The 24224-nt window shown below is 44.7% G+C and overlaps 2 protein-coding genes across 9 annotated transcripts in view; both read right to left on the bottom strand.

Moving 5' to 3' along the window:
- Positions 1–24224, bottom strand: part of mtmr10 (myotubularin related protein 10) — a 902395-nt gene that overhangs the window by 582601 nt on the left and 295570 nt on the right. The window lies entirely within an intron of this gene.
- Positions 1–24224, bottom strand: part of neo1 (neogenin 1) — a 111749-nt gene that overhangs the window by 65551 nt on the left and 21974 nt on the right. For all 8 annotated transcript variants that reach the window (XM_033015101.1, XM_033015097.1, XM_033015099.1 and 5 more), the window contains exon 2: positions 8831–9142. In XM_033015101.1, coding sequence (XP_032870992.1) covers positions 8831–9142 — 312 coding nt within the window. The remainder of the gene's footprint in view (positions 1–8830; positions 9143–24224) is intronic.

Here is a 24224-nt window from a genome sequence, read left to right as displayed (position 1 = left end):
CGATCCCGACTACGGGTGCTGGCTATAGAGTTTGTACGTTCTCCCTGTGACCATGTGGGTTTTCTCCAGGTGCTCTGGTTTCTTCCACAATCCAAAGACGTACAGGTTTATAGATTAATTGGCTTTGGTAAAATTGTAAATTGTCCATAGTAGTAGTAGTAGTGGTAGGTAGTGTTAGTGTATGGTGTGATCGCTAGTCTGCACAGACTCGGTGGGCCGAAGGGCCTGTTTCCACTCTGTATCTCTAAAGTCTAAAGCAACCAGCATTACTATAAGGATTACTGAAATGTAGGAGCTAATGTAGCAAAGTCATTTAAGGTGGATCATTGTAACACAGTTGTAGTAAGAATTACATTAATGTCATGCAGAATTACTGTGAGAATTTCTGTCATTTAGAAGCCAAAATAAGGGATGCTGTAATGCAAGAACCAGAGTGAGATTGTCACTTGTAATGGCAGAGCCAGCCAGTGTAAAGCAGAGTTCACTAATGTAGGAACAGGTGACAGTTACTGGGATACCTCATCTTTAGCGCTCGTTCATTCTTTATCTCTTTGGTTACCAGGCAACAGAACATCATGTCCCATTGCACAGTGGAAGCAGCGCTGTCAGTAATTAAGATACACTGTGGGTGATACGTTGTTTGAAGAGCTGATGGGTCAGTGACTCTGGGCTCATCAACATTCTGGCAGGACCATCGCACGACACTAAGGCCAAGAAAACACACCAACACTTCGACTTCCTCCGAAGACTAAGGAAGTTTGTCCAGTCTCACTCTTACCAACTTCTACTGATGCATCTTATCAGTTTGCATCACAGCCTGGTTTGGCAACAGCTCTGCTCAAGACCACAAGAAAATGGACGCAGCCCAGTACCTCAACCCCCACCATCGACTCCATCTACACCACACTGCCTTGGGAAAGCAGCCAACATAATCAAAGACCACTCACACCCAGGTCATTACCTCTTCTCCCCTCCCCATGTCAGGCAGAAGATACAACAGCTTGAAAGATTCAAGAACAGCTTTTTTCCACACACTTCAATATCCCTCTCTCAAGCCAAGCATGTATTCCCCACTCCCCGCTTCCTCCAAGCTACCCCATTGTCATCCTTGCACTTTCTAATCAGCATTTTATCTGCAGCTGTAACACTGTATTCTGCACTTTGTTTACTTTCTCTTGGCATTACCTGATGGGCTCCTGTTTCATGTTGATTCTAATCATATACGGATGTATTTTACCAGAATAATATACAAAATATCTCAGTGTAAGACAATAAGTCAATGACATTGATCACAAACAGCCACACCAATAGCAAGCATTTGCACAACACTTTCCTTGTTTCCCTTCACCTTCCCAAGCTGCTAGCTCTCGCTGGCGAGCTCTACTCAAGAGGTCCACCTTCGGGTGTGTGATCCAGGTGGCTGCTCTTCATTGTGGCATGTGGACTGGCAGCAGGTTATTCAAGCTTGCAGTATCACAGCTGACCAGAGAACGGGGAGCAGCCATTCTGCCCTCAAGCCTGTTTTGCCCTTCAATCTGGATTCGCAGCTGATCTGTATCTTAACTCCATCCACCTCCTGGTTTCTATAATCCTGCATACCGTTATCCAACAACACTCGATCAAATATACAATTTACTGCAAACAGTGGCTCTGGGCTCTGACGGCCTGGATTCACACGGAGTATTTCTACACAGCCTAGTTCTAATTTCCGGCTCTCTCCTCAGTGGAGGAGATGTGTTTTCTACCCATTCAATCTACTCCTTTAGTTGTCTTCAAAACCTCAATTAGATATCCCCTACTTCTCTACATTCAAAGGAACAAATGTGTAGGATGCACAACCTCTCAACTAAGCATGACCCTTTCAGTACTGATATGATGAGCTGAATCTCTGCTACATATATTTTGGCTGATTTGTTCTTCTTTTGGTCCACCAGCCAGATCTGAACATAGTTACTCTAAATGGTGCCTGATTGTAGATCAACTGTAGATGGTGAGACCACACCTGGAGTATTGTGTACAGTTTTGGTCTCCTAATCTGAGGAAAGACATTCTTGCCATAGAGGGAGTACAGAGAAGGTTCACCAGACTGATTCCTGGGATAGCAGGACTTTCATATGAAGAAAGACTAGATAGACTCGGCTTGTACTCGCTAGAATTTAGAAGATTGAGGGGGGATCTTATAGAAACTTACAAAATTCTTAAGGGGTTGGACAGGCTAGATGCAGGAATATTATTCCTGATGTTGGGGATGTCCAGAACAAGGGGACACAGTTTAAGGATAAGAGGGAAGTCTTTTAGGACCGAGATGAGAAAATCATCTTTTACACAGAGAGTGGTGAATCTGTGGAATTCTCAGCCACTGAAGGTAGTTGAGGCCAGTTTGTTGGCTAGATTTAAGAGGGAGTTAGATGTGGCCCTTGTGGCTAAAGGGATCAGGGGGTATGGAGAGAAGGCAGGTATGGGATATTGATTTGGATGATAAGCCATGATCATATTGAATAGCGGTGCAGGCTCGAAGGGCCGAATGGCCTACTCCTGCACCTATTTTCTATGTTTCTATGTAACTGAACCCAATCATGTCTATCCATGTTGTGCAATTTTCCTGCAAGAGACTTAAGGATTGTGCTCAGGATCAGGCAACATGAACATTCAGCTTTCACCCAGGGCCGGTGAAACTCATTACAGCTGAAATCAGATCAGCAAGCCCAGAGCAGGGACTGCAACCATGACCTGCACTGTATGGCTTAGAGTCTTACTTGGTATTCTGTGTGGTGGTTCTTCATACAGATCCTCCACACAATAACAACCTGCAACCTTTTTCTGAATTAAATGTGACAAAAGTTGTGCAACAATTCTTATTCTGCACCATTAAAGAAATGTATAGCAAGAATGCAGATATTTCTGTGTGAAACCAAAGCAGTGCCGGATTGTGGGAAACCAGTTGTTTGCTCTTCTGTTTTAGTTAGATATGAAAAAAATCTGTGGTAGTTGAAGTAGAACAGAGAATTCTTCAGGCGGGCCAGTCAACATCTCTAATTACAAACACAGCACCCTTTATCTCACTTTTATTTGTGGTACCCTGTGTGTAAAATGGCTCCTCATTTGCCTGCATGACATTAATTGTACTTTGCAGCATTTGTTGTATACAAGTTCCTTTGAGGCACGGTAAACTACGGTAAATATTTACAGACATGTTTCGTATGCAGTCCTTAATACACTGGTTATCAAACACAAGTGGGCCATACTTGAGTATACCAACAATGGCAATCATGGACACTAAATTGCAACATGAAACCACTGCAACACTTTAATAAACTGAATAGAATCAGGTTTACCTTACACATTGTGCCAAACTTAATCTCCTCCGAATAACATACACTCCTATCAAATTTGGCACTGAAAAAATGAATTGATCATTAGTGAAAGTAATAATAAAACCTACATTTCCACAGCACTTTTTACAACTGCATCAGGAGACATTTCACAACTAATTAAATAATTTTTAAAAGCAGTCACTCTTGTAATCTGGAAAAACAATTTGTGCACAACTATCTCGGAGAAACTATGAAATAATAACTGGGTAAAGTGATCTCCTTTGAGGAATAAATATCGAACTAGGACAACCTGAACTCCTCTGTTCTTCAAATTGTTAATGGATCTTCTACACACACAAGAGGACAAATGAAGAATCATATCTGATCTATTTGAATCCTCAACTTACTGCCGTATTTGAATCCTCAACTTACTTATATAGGCGTAAGCATATATTCATTAATGTAGGGCATGGAACACTTTAAAATCTGAATTCAGTAACCATAAAGGTTGTGCTTTCATAATGATACACTGGATGTAACACTTTCACGGAGGTTAGCAGGACAACTAATTCCACCAGTTTCTATTGCTTAAGGTTTAGAAGAATGAATGCTTTCTCCCTGGAGCCCTGGACTAATGTTCTTCAATGAAAATCTCCATATTAGAGATCTTCGCCTGTACATGCTACTGGACTCGAGGAAAGTATTCTTTTGGTTTGGGCCTAAACTGTGTGCTCCAAGGGATGCAAGCATCCACCAACAGCCTGCATGGTCAGCCCTAAGCAACAGAACGAGGCAACACGATGTGAGCGACCAGTACCTGTCCGCACGTGAGCCAGCGTGAGGGGGTTGTCAGGGATGGGGGAGATGTGTAGTGAAAGTGCACGGTGCTGGGTGGAGTGTGTACACCCATTAGAGCGGCACAATCCACAAACCATAACCCTGATGGACACATAGCCATTATTTCATTCAGTATCATGACTTTTACAGTGCCGTGCCTGCAACACTGTTTAATTTAATACTGATGAATACCACACACAATTTCAAATTCCATCAGGTTTTCACAGCTCTCCCATGTATGACAGGAGGAAAGACCAAGCTCGACAGTCTGATCAGCAGCTCGCCAGATATGGTGTGAAACTCATTTAAACACTGCTTAAATTAAATGGAAAATTGAAGGTACAATTACTGAGAAAACACAGGGCACTCACAGCCTGCCTCCCAATATAATTGTTCAATTTACAAAACCCAGAGTCAAGTTTCTCACGTTAAAGGGAGAAGATTCAATATTTCTGCACAGTTCACATTTAATCTGGAATCAGGTATCCTTATCAATAAATAAAACTTATGAAAGATCTGAATTATCCAACCAGCAACGATAATGCTGTCAAGAGAGTCTACACACATACCCACGCATGCACACACACAGAGAATGGTCTACACACTAAACAGTCAGGAGGGTCTACACAAGAGAGACACACACACACACAGTGAGAATGGTCTACACACGACACACAGTCAGGAGGGTCTACACACACACACACACGCACACAGTGAGAATGGTCTACACACGACACACAGTCAGGAGGGTCTACACACACACACACACACACACGCACACAGTGAGAATGGTCTACACACGACACACAGTCAGGAGGGTCTACACAAGAGAGACACACACACACACACAGAGTGAGAATGGTCTACACACGACACACAGTCAGGAGGGTCTACAAGAGAGACACACACACACAGTGAGAATGGTCTACACACGACAGTCAGGAGGGTCTACACACACACACCGCAGCACTCACTTGGTGAATTTGCCATCCCGTGTGACGGTGACCTGCACAGACCATGAGGTCGTGAGTTAAATCTCTTCACTCAGTTTCACAAGTATATCACAGCCAAGGCAGCAGCTGAGGCATTACAACCTATTCCATCAACCCTGACCTATGAGCAAGACAGGTTTCAGTCACACATCCAGCTCCTGATCACCATCCAACATGCCTGTGGGCAGAATTCAACTTAGCTGTGATGGGTCACCAGTGATGAACCTCCCCACACAAACTATCCAGGTTGCTCTCCCACTGATATGTTGCAACCCTGGGACTAATAAACAGCCTGACCTGTTTACATCAGGTGTGCCTGGTTCCAATGAAGTCATCAACCTGTGGTAGCTTGCACACTGAGCTCCACTTTTAGGTAACTTACCAAACCTCTCCCCCCCCCCCCCCCACCTCCCCATTTCTTCTCCCCCCCACTCTCTTCCCTGTGTCATACCAGGATTCACACCCATTACTCCCCACTCCCTCCCCTTCCACCAACATTCCTTCTTCCGGCTTCACAATTTGCAACTTTTCTATCCTTAATCTCTCACTTTTGTCTTTTCACCTCTGGCCTTTCTCCCAACATCTGCCTGTCAAAGAAACCCTGATCTGTATCCACCTATCAGTAACCAGGCTTTGTCCTGCCCCTCCTCTCTTCCAGCTTTATCCCCCCCCCCCCCCAAAACCACAATCAGTCTGAAGAGGTGTCCTCAGCCAAATGTCACCTAACCATGTTCTCCAGAGGTGCTGCCTGGTCTACTGTTACTCCAACACTTTGTCTTTTTCCTAACCTGTGGCATTTACCCAGATTCTCATTCTATATTTGCCGCTTCCCTAAATAACATGGAAATAGCAGCAAATGTTGCTTGTCTGCTGCTCAAGCCTGCTTTGCCATACATCACTATGTTTTACCTCAATGCCTGTTTCTTGCGTTATTCCCATATTCCTTACTTCACTAAACATCCTGAAATCTAGTCAGCTCGGTTCTGAATGAACTCAGTGACTAGGTCTCCACAGTTCAGAATTCCAAGGATTCACTGCACTCTGTGTGAAGAGATTTTTCATCTCAGTCTGAAAGTACCAATTCTTATGAGGTTGTGATCTCTAGTTCCAGGCTCTTCAGCCAAAGTAAACGTTTTCCCCGTTGAACCCTGTAAGAATTTAGTAACTTCCAGACAGATCTTCTCCCAACAGTTTGCTGGAAACACTCAGCAGCCCAGGCAACATTTGTGGAAATGGAAACAGAGTTAATAGGTCAGAGACTCTGTCAGAAAATCTACATTAGATAAATAAAAGCAGATGAAGCGACTGCTTTGAGGAGTCATGATCACATTGAATGGCGGTGCTGGCTCAAGGGGCCGAATGGCCTATTCCTGCACCTATTGTCTATTGTTCTGAGGTGACTTTGAGCTTCCAGTTGCTTGTTGCTTTGATTCACTAAACCGTTCCCACCCTGGCCTCAAGCTTCTGCTGGGCCTCCTGCGTGTCCCACACTCACTCAGCAAAATTAGGGCACATGGTATTGGGGGTAGAGTGCTGACATGGATAGAGAAGTGGTTGGCAGACAGGAAACAAAGAGTAGGGATTAACGGGTTCCTTTCAGAATGGCAGGCAGTGACTAGTGGGGTACCGCAAGGCTTGGTGCTGGGACCGCAGCTATTTACAATATACATCAATGATTTGGATACAGGGATTCAAAGTAACATTAGCAAATTTGCAGATGACACAAAGCTGGGTGGCAGTGTGAACTGTGAGGAGGATGCTATGAGAATGCAGGGTGACTTGGACAGGTTTGGGGAGTGGGCAGATGCATGGCAGGTGCAGTTTAATGTGGATAAATGTGATGTTATCCACTTTGGCCATCAAGAGGATAAACATACAAGGAGAAAAATTCAGACCTATTGAAAAGCGGCTGGTGGGTGGTCTGGTTAGTGAGTTTACAGGTGACATGAAAATTGGTCGAATTGTTAAGGAGGAAGGTTGTCAAAGAATAAAAAAGGATATAGATAGTCCCGATCTCCCAATCTACCTCATTGTAGACCTTGCACTTTTTTATCTGCACTTTCTCTGCATTGTAATATATTTTGCACTCTAGATATTTTTTTTCTTTGATTGTACTCATGTATGCTAGGATTTGCTTGGATTGCACGCAAAATAGGCTTCACAGACATTTTTATTGAAATCTATTTGTGATATTGTGCTAATTCCAACATACCATTTGCCCCTTAATTGCCTGCTCCAAATGCAGTCGCATTCGCAGCCACCTGCGCACCTCATGGGTACTTTCAGCATTCCGTGCTTTCTTGAATTACTGAGCTCTTAAAGAAAGTAGCTTTTGACGATCTCAACGTGTGGTGACTGGAGCGGAGTCTGAAAGCCCCACAAATGGGGGCAGGATTCGCAAAGCCTAATGGAGCCAATGCAAGTAAAGCATAAATATACGACTGTCTGCTTCTCTTGAATGACTGTAGTGTGCTGCAAGTGTGAGCAGCACTTTCTGTGGTGAGAAACTTCTGCAAGGAGTTTTTAATTGAAAGTTAGCACCCAGTAACGTCATCAGCACCTCTTAACGAAGAAAGACTATGTCAATTTAGATTTGGTAAGATTTCAGTGAGGAGGCTCACAGTGATGCACAGGCACCACAGAGGTTTAGGTACACAAATTACTCCTGGAGCAGCTAGTAGGATACAGTTGTCTGCTGAGTAACCTTCCCCTCCCTGCATTCCCTCAGCTCATTCTCCCACTTGCAAGGAGAATGGCTACTGGTGCAGTGTGTGTAGAACAGCACTGGCCCTGCTGTTCCCCATGGACCTCTGAAACCTGAATAACCCAAGGAGACATCAAATAGGAATTAACCGCAACTAACCTGTGATCCGTAGTGCTTGCTAAAATGTTGTTCGCTGCACGATATCAAAAATGGTCAGCCTTAAGTGCAAGCTCTCATTGTCTTCCACAGGCGCTGCCTGACTAGCTGAGCATTTCCAGCCTTTGCCGTTTCATTTAATATCTAACATCTGCAGAGTTTTATTTCTGGATCAAGTCAGCTTTACGCACCCTGACCAACACAGCATTCGGTGCTACCCCCATGTGTGGATACATTGGGGATCTAAAGAAATAACATGTGGCTCCGACATACTCCTTCCCACTCCAGACTTTGGCCTCAGTTACTGCACTGTGCATGTTGCAGCCGGTTTCAGATGCAGGGGGCAGATTAGATTCTTCAACAATTGACAAATGTACAATATCAGTTTGCATTGGTAGAGCCCAGTGAAACCTGGCACATTTGTAAATGTGTATGGGCCAAAGGGAACAGATAGATACAGTGACGGACTGGGTCTAAATATATTGGTTGCCAGGAGACAAAGGAGGTCTACTTCATCAGGGGCCCACTTGCCATCGGGCAAGCTGACACCCTGGCCAGTCCGTCACTGGATAGATACAGTCAAATCCACACAACTGAATTACAAATGTGGAGGGACTAAAGGAGGCAACATGCATTGTGATACTGAGGGGGTAGTACAGTCATCAGATTTGGAGTGGGGCTCAGAAACTAAATCTGCAGTTAGCATAGCACAAAGATTCAAAGTGAGAGAGGTGGTTCCAACCTACAGGGAGCATTGCCCTCAGCTATGTTCATGCTGGTGAGGGATACAAGAGCAACCAAAGGTAACACTTCACAACAGCACCCACCTGCTACTGTCATTCGGGCAGTCCTGCTCACGATTGTGCCCAGGCTGTCGATGGTGGCGACACACTGATAAAATCCCTCGTCAGGTTTGTGGTGCTTCGAATGTACCACGCTGTGTATCAACAGTGAACCTTCTGGAAGCATCTGTCTGCGTTCATCTGAAATTAGATGAATTCCATCTTTTCTCCATTCAATTCTGACCCTGGGTTCAGCGAAGACTGAACAGTTCAGTATAACTGATGCTCCTCGTATCGCGAGCGTGTCTGCTGGCTCCACCGTGAAGTAGAAAAGTGTGAATCTTCGGCCGACAGTTTCTACCAAAAAATGAAGAAGAGAAGTCACCACATAATCTTGTAAAATACACACTATTGTCTGGAAATTCAGACCCCAGTCAATGTAGTCAGATTAAAGCATTGTACTCATCTCAAAAATTCATCAATGCATTGCATGTCATAGAAACATAGAAAATAGGTGCAGGATTAGGCCATTCGGCCCTTCGAGCCTGCACCGCCATTCAATATGATCATGGCTGATCATCCAACTCATGTCATAGGCAGATTGCAATGTGTTAATGCAAGTATCTAACTCTGCAATTGGGGAAGCACACAGCATCATCACACGATCCCCAGGGTGAGACTGAACCTTCAGGGTCTGCCAGGGGAGATAAATCTCATCCCCACTCGTTGTGAAGGATGGATACCAAAAGTGCACAAGATGGAGTTAGATACATTGTGAACGATTGGGCCAAGGAAAACTAACACTGAAGAGGATTTGCAATAGAACAGACCAGCCATGATCATAATGAATCGTGGGGGCAGATTCGAGTGGCCAAAGACACAAAGTGCCGGGGTAACTCAGTGGGTCAGGCAGCAACCCTGGAGAACATGGATAGGTGACATTTCAGGTTGGCACGCTTTTTCAGACTGATCAGTCTGAAGAAGGGTCGTGACCTGAAACATCACCTATCCGTTCTCCAACGATGCTGCCTGACCTTCTGAGTCACTCCAGCACTTTGTCTTTTTTTGTAAACCAACATCTGCAGTTCGTTGTTTTTATATTTTGCCTGCTTTAACTTTTAGGTTCTTGTGTTATATTCAGGAACGATACCCCAGGAAGAGTCAATACCCCATGGAGAGTCAATAACATCTTCATGTAAAGAACAACTCAATGGAGAAGGGACTAAAATTCCTAGGGGTACTGACCGGCACATAGTTTCCTGAAAATGGCAACACAGGGAGACAGGGGGGTGAAGGTGGCATTTAGCGTTCTTGCTTTCATCGGTCAGGGCATCAGTAGAGAATGTGGAACATGGTGTTGGAACCATACAAAACGTTTGTGAGCATCGTTCACAGTTCTGGTCCCCAAGACTTAAGAAGGACGGCATTGAGCTGGAAAGGGAGCGGAAAATATTGATGAGGATGTTACCAAGACTGGAGGGTTTGAATTATAAGGAGAGGTTGAATAGACTGGGACTTTTTTCCCTAGAGCGTAGGAGGCTGAGGGGTAACCTTATAAGGATGAGGGATGTAGATAATGTGGATGGTCATAGTCTTTTTCCCAGGGCAGGGGAGTCAATAATTAGGTATAGATTTAAAGTGAGAGAGGAAAGAATTATAAGGGACCTGAGGGGCAACTATATCATAGTGTGGAGTGGGTAGTAAATGGAATGAGCTGCCAGAGGAAGCCGGAGAAACAGGTACAATTACAACATTTAAAAGATATTTGGACAGATGCAAGGATAGAAAAGGATTAGAGAGATACGACTCAAATCCAGGCAAATGGGACAAGCTGAGATAGACTTTGGTCAGCATGGAGGAGCTGGGCCGAATGGTCTGTATTTGTGCTGTCTGCCTCTACAAATTTAAGAGGGAGGCAAGGATGCAGAAACTGATTATGAAGGAATTTAAAAAATAATGAAGAAGACAAAGAGGTGGGATTCAAAGCTGGTTCACAGTGAAAGAGAGAATGAGTGGTTTAATAATCTGGAACAGAAGCAGCATATCTAAGCAGCCCATTAAATCAGAGCAAATGGTTTCTTCACACAAGCTCACATCTCCTCCCACTGACCTGCACTGTAAATTAACAACTCTAACTTCAATGTCTCTGACATATCATTGTTTCTTGCTGCTTGTCTTTGCCAGCACTCTTCAGGGAAATCTACCTGGGAATAAGCAACATCCACAATTCCTTCTCGGAAATTGCAAGCATTAGAAAATGACAAAGACTCTGACAAACCCCACTGTACAAGGAACATGGGATATTTTTCCCTTTCCTTGCTTTCATGCCAAATGGATGCCATTTCATCAAAATCATCTATATCGAACCACTGGAGATGAATATTCAGCCCAGTATTGCAATGTGCCGCATGTTTCTAATCTACAGGCTGAGGCCGCATGTCTCTAATCTACAAACTGCCTCTGTGATGTGAACTGCTGCATTTGCAGCTTGTCGTAGCACAGGGCCTGTAGGGATGGATCCAAGCATCAGGTAGAGAGGCGCAAGGTGACAGGAGCTAGGTTTAAAGGAGACATGCAGGGCAAAGTGATGGGTGCCTGGAACGTGCTGCTGGGGTTGGTGGTGAAGGCAGATATGATAGTGGCGTTTAAGAGGCTATGAGATTGGCACATAGATATACATAGAGTGGAGCGATATAGATCATGTCAGGCAGAGCAGACTCGTTTTACTTGGCATCATGTCGGCATGGCCACTGTGGGCCAAAGGGCCTATTTCTGTGCTTTTCTATGTTATATGTTCCAGCAACCCTGGTGTGGTGGAAAAGATACATTCAGAATGGACCAAACTCAGCCACTGCTGACCATAGCATCACACGAGAAACTGACACAGAGCTGCGGTGTTCAAAGGCTAGTTGAGTGGAAACCGAACAGTTCATCATCCATGTGATCAGAGTGCTCCGATCCAGACACATGGACCCTGGGCTGAAACCAACAATATCACACCCACTACCACTCCACCCATTCCAGCCAGGAACTGTGTAACTCCCCAGATCCCACAGCAACTTCCTAATACCCCAAAAGATGCTACACAAATGTATAGCTCTTCTTTCCTTTGCCAAAAATTGCTCTTTTGACAGGCAATAAACAGGCATTTCAGTCAGGAAACAGCGATCTGCTTAACTGCACCCCTCAGATTCTATCTTTATCCTTCATAAGGACTTGTGACCTCTGCTATTGTCTAAGTTTGATCACAGGGGCCAGATCTACTGCAGGAGAGACAGACATTCCAGCCAGCCCTATGGTTTCCAAAACATTACAGATCTAATTGCAGGAAAATAGCAAGTTTTATCACACACACAAAAACAAATTAATTAGAAATCAAATAGTTATGCAGGAAGGCTGCAGCAAGCCCTGGAAATCCCTGATGCCAAGATCAGCTTCCACCCATTCCTGCCCCTTGCCCCGGACCTTCACCGCACAGCTCTGTGTCATTGGCCCCCTCCCTGCCTGTGCAATCCAGCTCCACCTTACGCCTTTGCCAAGCTTGGTCTTGTGGGGTGCAATGACAGGCTGGTGCCAAGAGCCATGGGTGCAGTGATTGACTGGGACTGATAGCCAGGGGTTAGCCATGGGCTGAGACCAAGGAGGAGAGTATGGATGAGCCAAGTGAGCTGTGAGGTGCCAGGAACAAGAACTTGGGGATATGAGAAAGGCTGTGGACAGTGCACTCAGCCCAGAGGAAAGGACGGAGGGCAATGATTTCTGTCCAAAATAGCACTAATTGGAGGAGGGTGGCTGCATTGATGCAGCTGCTGACGTTGGCCATTGCTGATAGGATCTCTCCAGGACGTGACATGCAGTGAATAGGACTGAATGTCTGCCACAGCAGAGCTCAACAATGCTGGAACACACAGAGTGACTTCCGCTGGCCGCACTCTATTAGACTTGTGCTGATGTTTGTTTTCGATACACATTTCCTCTCCACGTGCATATGCCATTGAAATTGGTGATTTATTGCATGGGAAACAGGAAATATTCCATTAATATTTCCTTCCACACCTCTTAGCAATCTAAACGAGAGTAAAGTCCTGTCAAAACACACACAGCCCTTCCGAACATTCACCAATAATCTAAAAGCATTGCATTTAGCAACCAGAGCTTCACACACACACACACAATGCACAGGGATGTCATAGTCAGTCTGCCTTGATCCATTGCTGTTTGTCTACTGTCACAACAGGTCCATGGCAGATGCCATCTCCCGGACTCTACACTCTTCCTTGGATCTTGTGGATTACAAAGATATCTATGTTAAGATTCCTATTTATTGACTGTTTCTCTGCCTTAACATAATAATCCCAACCAAACCCATCTCCAAACTCCTGAACCTAGGTCAGCACTCCCCTTTGCAACTTGATCCTCAACTCGGTAGTCATGAAATGCTTTGAGAGGCTGGTGAAGAAACACATCTGCGCCTTCCTCCCTCGGAACATGGACCCGTTGCAGTTCGCATACCGTCCGAACAGATCCACGGACGATGCGGTCTCCCAGGTCTTGCACACCGCTCTCTCCCATCTGGACAGCCAGAAGGGGGGCTACGTGAGGATGCTGTTCATAGACTACAGTTCAGCCTTCAACACGATAGTCCCCACCAGACTGGCCGGGAAGCTAATGGAATTGGGGCTCAACACCTCCCTGTGTGCCTGGGTCCTGGACTTTCTCACCGCCAGGCCCCAGGTAGTCAAGATGGGAGGGAATACATCGAAGTCCCTCACCCTGAGCACAGGATCGCCCCAGGGTTGCGTCTTCAGCCCCCTATTGTACTCCCTGTACACACATGACTGTGTGGCTAGGTTCAGCTCCAACTCAATAATTAAGTTTGCTGATGATACTGTGGTGGTGGGCCTGATCTCAGACAACGACGAGAAGGCCTACCGGGAGGAGGTGGCTGGCCTAGCACTCTGGTGCCAGGATAACAGCCTCCTCTTGAACATCAAAAAAACGAAGGAGCTGATCATGGACTTTAGGAGGGCACATCATCCGAGGACGTACACTCCATTGAGGATAAATGGGGATCCTGTGGATAGGGTGAACTGTTTTAAATATCTGGGAGTCCACATCTCCGAGGATATGACATGGGCATCACACGCCTCAGCACTCGTGAGTAAGGCAAGGCAGCGCCTTTACCACCTCAGGCAATTGAGGAAATTCAGAGTGTCTCCGAGGATCCTCCAGTGCGTCTAGGCAGCGGCGGTGGAAAGCATCTTGTCCGGGAATATTACCATCTGGTTTGGGAATTGCTCTGCCAAGGACAAGAAGGCTCTGCAGAGTAGTGCATTCGGCCGAACGCACTATGGGAACTTCACTTGCCCCCCTGCAGGAACTATACATCAGGAGGTGCAACTCCAGAGCCAACAATATCATGAGAGACCCCTTCCACCCCTGTTCCAGCTGCTACGGTCAGGCAAACGCCTCTGTTGCCATGCGGTGAGAACGGAGAGGTTGAGAAGGGGTTTCTTCCCAGAGGCCATTTGGTCTGTAAACGCCTATCTCACCAGGGACTAACTTTACTGAACGTTTTTCCTTCCATTATTTATTATGTAAAATAATATGTGTGTTTATGATTGTGTTTATAGTTTGTTTGGTTGTTTGGTTGTTTGTCTTTTTGCACAAAAGTCCGCGAGCATTGCCACTTTCATTTCACTGCACATCTCGTATGTGTATGTGACAAATAAACTTGACTTGACTTGACTTGACTTGAACTTCCTGGCCCCTCGACCACAATCAGTGAATACAGGTGACAAAACATTGTCCATGTAATTCTCACCTCCGCTGCTATGGTATAACCAGAATGGGCAAGATCTATGTTGGCACTCCTGGGATCCACACTACACGCACATCCCCTTACATAGAGATGTAAGCAACTACAAAGCTGCGTTATTCAGACACATGACTTTTACTACTGAGCTCTTCACTAACAAAGAAGTGTGTCCCTCCTCAAACTGGAAAGTGTACATTGTGCCTGGAAGGTGAACGAGGATGCAAGGATACACACAAAAAGCTGGAGTAACTCAGCGGGACAGGCAGCATCTCTGGAGAGCAGGAATGGGTGACATTTTGGGTCGACAACAGCTTCTGCATGCGATTCCCCCGTGTGCAGACATTCTGCAAATATGTCCCACCTGAGATGGCACAGGGGGAACGGCTACTTGGGTTGAGTTCCAGGCAGGGATCAGTGCGTAGAACCCCACTAAAGAAGTTATCAGGGGGCTAAGGAATGAGACCGCAAGGGAAAATATCTGAATGTAAAACGAGTAACATTTCTCCTCCCCAAAGATCAGTGGAAGACAAACCTGACCTCCCTCTATTGAATATTCATTGCAGTTTGATCACAGCTCTCTGCAGCAAACAGTGGCGATGAGGAAGTAGACAGAGACAAATGGCACACTTGTACGGCGACAACCACATTGAAACCCTGCTTAGCCTGGAGCAGTCACACCGCCCAACACCAGCCAAAGCATGAATACTAATTAGCAGACAGAGCTGACAAGCTAATTCCCCTCAACATGACACTGTACGGGCAGAGAGTGAGACACACAGTTTATTGGGACAATTGGATCAGCAACTCTTCAAGCAGCAGAAGCAAATCCAAAAAGACTGCCCTTTGAGAGCAATTTTGTGAAACTGATTATTGTCCCCAAATCAATGCGGACAGTTCATGAGTTTCACTTTGAGGAAAATGAAGATTGAGAAGCGGATGATGCAGTGGGCTGGTCTCACACTGTGATGCTTGGACAGGTAAAATAATGAGGAAGGGTCTCGACCCGATACCTCACCCATTCCTTCTCTCCAGAGATGCTGCCTGTCCTGTCCCGCTGAGTTACTCCAGATTTTTGTGTCTACCTTCAGTAAAATAATGGTACAGGAGAACAGCTCTTCATGCCTTGTAAGGTTAATCAGCATCAGCACTTCCCTCCATTCACACATGTAGACTTCAATGAGGCGTCGGAGCTCAGCGGATTCTCTGGCGGTGAGGGGTCCCAGAGAGGGCCAGGCGGATTACTTGGTCCAGGAGAGCCGGAGTGTTGATGTGCTGTGCGTATGATAATCACTGGCATTTAGGATCAAAGTATCAAACATATTCTGGGGCAGCTGGTAAATGTCGACAGGAGTATACAATAAAAATAAATCATTTGGGAGCCTCTGCCCTGGGGGACTGGGATAATCTGCTTTAGATTATTTTTTTTACTGTGTAAGCAAAGATTTCAAGAGATGCATCAGAATTCACAAAATGGGCTGATCATGGAATGAATCATTGAAGCCCATACACCCATGCGGAGCCATCCAATGAGCCCTTTCCTCTGCTCCCTCTCCGTGAGCCTGCAGTCTTATCCTCAGCGTTTCTCCATTCGCCTCAGGAGCGGCACGCTTGCCTCTGCCTCAGTCGTTCCACGTTCAAACTCGAGAGCAAAATGTAATCTATTGCTCCACTGATAAAAATGACATCACTCAACTTTTGATCTTTCCTCCCATTTACCTATTTAAAACCTGTTGTATCTCTAACATTTCTCAGTTCTGATCCAAGATCAATGCCCTGAACCGGTAACTCTATTTTTCTTTCTGCAAATATGACATGACCTGCTGAATATTTCCAGCGTGCATTTTATTTAATTAACAAAGGGCTCCCGCTTGTCTCAAGTTAATGGAACGGTCCTGGTGCATTACTCCCCGGAACAGCAGGGAAGAACCCTCGTTTATGTTGCTGATAAAAGTTTCACTGTACCTCGGTACACATTTCACTGTGCCAACTGGCACATGTGACAAATAAATGTATCTTGTATCTTGTACACATGACGATAACCAAGCTGATTAACTGCCATGGAACCGCAACCTCTGCTTGCCGATCCACATGCCGTGGAAATAGTTCCTCACCAATCCTTAATTAAAACCTTTCACAATGTTAACAATTATTTTACATAATGTGATTTTAAAAGCAGAATGTGAGTGATGTACGTACGTTGTAGGTGGTAACAGTCCCTGCATCACGTGATGCCGATAAGGTTTGGCTGAGGCAACATTAAGTCCAAAACATTGGTTTCCTAAAAGTCTCCCTCCCTCCCTCCTTAAGATGTTCCAGAAAATCTCATTCTCTGTTCCAATCTACTCACACCATCCATCCTCAGCCTTGTCCACTATTTAAGGAATAGTACATCTTTCACTTCACAGACCAAGTTCAATACTCAGAAAATAACAAATAAAGCAAATCCTTCAAACACCAGGAGCAGGTATTGATTCCATGTCTCCCCTCCTCCAGGCCCATCATTTGTTCCATTTAATACTGCCTTCTACCAACATCTCTTTTGTCATTTAATGTGCCTTGCCTTCTAATCTATCACAACCTATCCCTTTTGTTCTCTCGTCCCCTTCATTCTTTCTCTACTTAAAATGTTGATTTCTAAGCTTTTTCTGTTCTGGTTAAAGATGAATGAATGCTGGACATTTAATTTTCTCTTCATAGTTGCTGCCTGACCACTGAGTATATTGTACATTGAAAATATACCCTTTGACATCAACATTTGTTTGATAATTTTGTCCACTGTACCTTTAACACTGTTTCATGATATCTAAAAGTACTTTACAACTTTGAAGATGTAATCAGTGGTATGTGTGGTGTAGGCACGGTTGTGATGTTGGAACCGCAGCTGCCTTGGGATGTTTCACTATATGTGAGGTGCTGAATAAATATACGCTGCTGTCAATGCTGTAGATTTAAGCCAGCCGATAAGGTTGTTAATATATTGCTGAAATGAATAAATAAAAGATTACTAAGGAATGTGAGATAAAGCCAGCCAGAAATATAAAAACAGATGGTACGAATCCTATAGATATTTATAAATGAGCTAACGGATCGTTGATCCTATAGAAAACGAATATGGAGAATTAATTAACCAATCTTCATTATGGAAGATACAGGTAATATATCAGAAACAGCTCTACATCAAGAATTGGCGAGCAGAGAGAAACTCAGGAAAATAACAATTACATTAGTTCGTAGGTTCTAGGAGCAGAATAAGACCATTCGGTCCATCAAGTCTACTCCGCCATTCAATCATGGCTGATCCATCTTTCCCTCTCAACGCCATTCTCCTACCTTCGCCCCATAACCCCTGACACCCAATTACAAGGGTAGGTGGACTGAACAAATGGCCAGAGGTGTGGGCTGACAGGTCTCCAGGACCTATGTACTTCATCCAAGGGTCTTGAAAGGAGTGGCCAATGAGAACGTTGATGCATGGTTTTCATTTTCCCTAGAATTCCCTAGAATTGTGAAAACTTACGTTTAATATTTTACAATTTAGTAGTACTCCATTATTCAAAAAGAAGGAAGGATAAAAAGCATGAAACTGCAGGCCAGTTGGATTAACATCAATCAAAGAAAAAATTACAAGCTGTTATTATTGATGTTAAAACAGTGCACTATGAAAATTAATCAGGCAAACACCATAGGGCTTTGGGAAAGCTTTCTAGTTAAATCAAATTATTGGATTTCTCTGAAGAAGTAACAAGTTCTCTGAATTGGGGGAAGGGGTGGTGCGCGGTATTATAAACTTTTGGGAGATACAGCGCAGAAACAGCCCACCGAATCTGCGCCTACCAACGATCACCGCATACACTTGCACTATCCTACACACTAAGGACAATTTATCTTTTTTTTACCGAAGTCGATTAACATACAATCCTGTACGTTTTTGTAGTGTGGGAGGAAACCAGTGGGGTGGGAGATTGCAACCTCACGTGGTCCACCCTGTTTCGCCTAATGCAATCAACCCGACGTGCACAAACAAGATCAAATAGAACAAGTTGACCTACAACTTTAGGCTGTGCACGCCATACGCAAGAAGAAGGAAACCATAGAAAACCCACGCGGTCACATAGAGAACACACAAACTCCGTACAGACAGCACCTGTCGTCAGGATTGAAACCAGGTCTCTAGATCTGTAAGGCAGCATTTCTTCTGTTGCACCACTGTGCTGCCTTAATATATACTTAGTTATACTTATAATTTATTTCAAAAAAAATCTTAATAAAGTGTTTTAGCTCAAGGTCATGGAACTAACATGATGGCATTAGGAGGTTTTTGCTTGGAACACAGGAAGGCTCAAATGGGTTCCAAAATATAATGAACCTGTTAAGCAAGGAGATGAAAGGCTGCTACAGGTTAGGGTTGGAGATGAGATTTACAACCAGATCAGCCATGATCTTATTGAACGGCAGAGCAGGCTTCAAGGGCCGAGGGCTGGTCCTGCTCATTATCTGAAGGCTCAAATGTTCATGTGTAGCTAAAGCAACGTAACATCCTCACACCTCAATCTCCCACACTCTACAGCTCAAACCATGCACTTCACACGCTGCCCACATCCGCAACATCAGATTCACACTTTCATCAGAGAATAGGCAGCAGATTAAGCTTACAAGAAGCACTGCTTTTTTTCTGCCATTCCCGTGAAGGAAATACCTCCACCCTGAGATAAACTGTAGCCACGACTTCTTTGTATCTATCATGTCTGCAGATTGTGGATATACCCTAGTCCTCCAGGGACACCTTCCCTCTGCTCACTGCTTCTCCCAGGCACTCTGCCTTTCTGCACACGTCTCCTTGTCTCTCTCTTCTCACGAAGGCAACATGCTGTATTGCATGTTTCATGAATCTAAGGAACTCATATCCACAGGCTAATGGAAGAGAATGAAGCTACACTTGCCAACGGTTTCCATGGTAACCTTCAGTCAGTGAGGGAACTCAAATAGGGGGTGGGGTGGAGCCTGTCACATCCTGCCAACTGATATTGCTCTTCTTTTGTTTAAGCAAGGAGACAGCTCATGTAGAATTGCCTCTGCAACAGCTGGAAAACAGCACAGTTTACATACACACCTACCCACAAACCACCCTTCCCCAGTCCCACACCCTCCTCTATCCTCATCCCCACATCCTGCACCCTCCTCCACTGCATCTGAGGCATGGTAATATAGTCGTTCAATCACTGGTATAGGAGCCAGAGTTCTGGATCCAAAAAAACATGGGCACCGGATTGAAACCCACCTTGGCCGTCAGGACGTTTACATTCAAATAAAATGCAACCAAACAGAAAATTCTAAAATGTAAAAATTACTTAATCTCAGTGAAATAAGAAAAATAGAAAGAGATAAAATGAGAGACAGAGAGGGAGACAGAGAGGGAGACAGAGAGGGAGACAGAGAGAGATAGGGACAAAGAGGGAGACATGGACAAAGAGAGAGGCAGAGGCAGAGGCAGAGGCAGAGAGACAGAGGCAGAGAGACAGAGGCAGAGAGACAGAGGCAGAGAGACAGAGGCAGAGAGACAGAGGCAGAGAGACAGAGGCAGAGACAGAGGCAGAGAGACAGAGGCAGAGAGAGGCAGAGAGAGACAGAGCGAGACAGAGCGAGACAGAGAGAGAGACAGAGAGAGAGACAGAGAGAGACAGACAGAGAGAGAGACAGAGAGAGAGACAGAGACAGAGAGAGAGACAGAGAGAGAGACAGAGAGAGAGACAGAGAGAGAGACAGAGAGAGAGACAGAGAGAGAGACAGAGAGAGAGACAGGGAGAGAGACACGGAGAGAGACAGGGAGAGAGACAGGGAGAGAGACAGGGAGAGAGACAGGGAGAGAGACAGGGAGAGAGACAGGGACAAAGAGAGAGACAGGGACAAAGAGAGAGACAGGGGCAGAGACAGGGGCAGAGGCAGAGGCAGAGGCAGAGACAAGTGAGGTAGACGGAAAGAAAGTGTGGAAGCAGGCCCTTTGGTCCACTGAGTCTGCAGCAACCAGAAACCTCATTACACTAATCCAACGTTAACATGATTTTTTTATTTTCCCTACATTCTCATCGATTCCCTCAGAATCTGCAGGTCACCTGCAATTTATAATGGCCAATAAATCTGCTAATTCATGCGTCTTTAGGGTGTGGGTTTTCTCCGAGTCTACTGGTTTCCTCCCACGCCCCAAAGACTTGTGGGTTGTAGGATAATTAGCAACTGTGGATTATGGAAAACAAATCTGGTGGTTCACTTACACAGGAAAGGTGCAATAACGGGTGTCCTTACCAACAGCGCCACATCCTCCAGCTCCATTCTCCCCTCACAGCCCTATGACACCTCCACACCAACCCCAGAGACCACAAGCATCACGACCTGCCCAGACATTGCAGCAAAAACCAGCACGTTTTTTCCCTTAAATATTGGGAGAATGAGCCATTCCTCTTTGGAACCTTCAACCATCACTGTTCCGGTTCTCACCAACATCATCTCCTTCTCTGAGATCCCCCAGTAACCGATTCTCAACCAAAGTGTTTGCCACCAGATATCATTCCAGGACAACACCAAAACACCTTTCATGGTCACCAATACGACCACCCGCTTCCACCCCAGTGTTGCTGCCAGACTCCATCGCTGATGAAACTCTCTCCCATGCCTTTATCTAAACTTTGTTCACCCATCACATGTGCTATGTGTCTAAAGTACAATAATTCTCATCTTTGTTTTATAATCGTTCCGTGGTATCACCTCTGCTGCCCTCTGTAACCACACAGCCCAAAAACTGCAAAATCTCCTTGCGCTTCTAATTTGGGTTTGCTCACCCCACGACAGCTGTGTTCTCAGTTGCCAAGGCAGTAAGGTGTGGAATTCCTCTCTGCCTTTCCCCTCCTTTAAAATGCTACAAACAAACCTGCCTCTGTTCTGTCCTAGCAATCCTTTATATGACTGCATCGATTTTCCTTTGCTAAAACACTTTGGAAACATTTCAATTGTTTTAATGTACCAAAGTACACTCTTTTAATTCATCTCATGAGATGCTGGGTTGCTGGCAAGGCCATGATTTATTGCCCATCCTTAATGCCCGTTCAGCTGCCTTCTTGAACCATTACTTTATTGTATAAGCAGTCCCATAGCAATGTAGGGCAGGGAGTTGCAGGACTTACACCCTGGGACAGTGCAAACAAGTCTGATGAATGATGCTGTGTGACTTGGAGAAGGTGATGCTCCATTACACCTGCAGTCTTTGCCCGTCTAGTTGGTGGAGGCTGGAGGCTGGGGGAATATTGTCGGAGAAACACTAGTCGGTTGTTCATTTTGAAAATAAATTGGTCGGGCTTGAAGACAATAATGTCAGGCCCAGGACTCAGCTCAGAACGAAAAGCAGATGAATTGAACATAACAAACTCATCAAGTATAAAAGGCTAAATACTGCAAGAAAGAAAACTGGGTGATCATTTTCCCAGCAGTGTCAATACGAAGGATCTTGGGTATAACTTTGATATGATCAGTCATTTGAAGCAGTCAAAGTAAACTGGAGAATGCATTAACTTTTTAATATTGTAAACTGAGTACTGTGTTGGATCTGTATACATAATGGCCACACTCCAACTTGAGTATTGTGCCAAGCTGCAAGCACTGGAGGCAAATCCCCAGAGCAGTGCTTACGGCTGTTCCCAGAGGATCAGTTCTGGTTAGACAACCGTACCTCCCCAATAGAAGGCAGGAGAGTGACAGGACCCCATACATAGTGCGTGAAAGTAGGACAAGAGGAACTGGGTGAAACCAGACAGGGGCCAACAGGTCAGATGGCTCCGTTTCACAAGGAATGGGTACTATTAAACTGCATCTTGAAACCACATGAAAATTAGATCAATTTAATTGCCTCCTGCAGAAACCTATTACATTGTCTTGGAGTCCCTTTGGCTCACCAGAATACACTAACTACACCTCTATTTACATTAATTCCTTTTTATTCTTCCCACATTCACATCGTATTCTTCTAGATGGTCAATTAATCTAGCATGTTGAAAGAAACCAGAGCACCCAAAGGAAACCCACAGTGTCACAGGGACAATGTGTAAATTCCACACAGACAGCACCAGAGATCAGAAATGAGCCAAGAGTTGGAAGAACTGAGTCACCCCCAATACCTGACTAACTGTTCTTCATTCAAGTCAAAGTACAATTATGCCCGGAAAAATTGCAGAGGCTAGATATACAATCAAATACTTTTAAAACAACAGCCAGAACTTATGCTATACTAATCTATTCCAAATGTAAAGGTTTATTTATAATTTTTGCTTTATCTAATCTGTCGTAAAAAAAATTGAAGAACAAAATAAGCACACAACTTACAAAGGATAATGCAAATTCATCTAATTCGCCATTAATACACAAGTCTACCAAGGATGCAAAACTTTGTAAAGTTCCCCTGTTAAGAACATCTGAAATGGAATGGTCCTCTTGCTAGCATTCTTATTCTGTAAAGTGTTTCTTTTTCAGATCAATTTAAATTCTTCTTTTCCGGCACTTTCTTTGTATTTGAAACAGAAGTATGTTTCCGTCAGCGTGGAGAACAGAGCGGGTTGCATCGCTGCCTGCCTGCCTGCCGCTGCCGCTGGGAATGCACACTATTTGGCAGAACCACACTTAATACCTGAATGTGCTGCTCTACACTGCAATCACATGACTACCTGCCCACAAGTCCATCAAGTCTATGACTACCCTACCCACTTGCAGGAGGGGTAATTACAGCAACCAGAACGTAGAGGACATTCACCACCACGTCCCCTTGATTAGAAGACTTTAGTTGTGAAGAGAGTTGGTAGGCTGGGTTTGTTTTCCCTGGAGCTGAGGCTGAGGGGTGACCTGATAGAGGTCTTTAAAATTATAAGACATAATCTATTTTGCACAAGAAACATATCAATAACAAAACGGCATAGGTTTAAGGTGAGAAGAAGGAGTTTTCATAGAATTTTAGGTAAGTTTTTTTCCCCCCACAGAGTCATTGATATCTGGAACCCATTGCCAGAAGAGGTGGTGGAATTAGATATTATCGCTATGTTTAATGTACAACTAGACAGCCACTTATATCCATAGTAGGGTGCAGACCTAATGTGGGCAGATGGGATTAGAGAAGTTGGCATGGTCTTGACGAGCTGAGCTGAAGAGCATGTTTCTGTGCAGCTTGACTCAATGACTCCCTGACTGATGTTAACTTCACCCATGATATGTTCATGCAGAATCACAGCATGATTGCAGAATACAGGAGAACACTGACCCAGAGAATTCACACCTGCTCTTTGCCTGAGCAACTCTCGTTCCACACACCTCCCTTCTCACTAGGCAGATATTTATCCACCACATTTTATCTGATCTCTCTTGAAGTCCCACTCAAACCTACGGTGCAATTTCAACCATACATCACATAAAAAGGTTTTTCACTATGTCATTCTTAATTCTTTCTCCCTTTTCTTTCTCCCTAGTGAACAGCCACTATCCACTATGTCCAAACCCCTCATCATTTTATGTATTCTCATTAGATCTCCTTTCAGCCTTCTCTTTTCTAAAGAAAACAGCGTCTTTAACCTATTTATATAACTGCAGCCC

This window comes from Amblyraja radiata, chromosome X, assembly GCF_010909765.2.
Source record: "Amblyraja radiata isolate CabotCenter1 chromosome X, sAmbRad1.1.pri, whole genome shotgun sequence".
In the NCBI taxonomy this organism is placed as follows: domain Eukaryota; kingdom Metazoa; phylum Chordata; class Chondrichthyes; order Rajiformes; family Rajidae; genus Amblyraja; species Amblyraja radiata.
The sequence above is the reverse complement of the archived record's forward strand: the minus strand, read 5'-3'. Positions and strand labels throughout refer to the sequence as shown.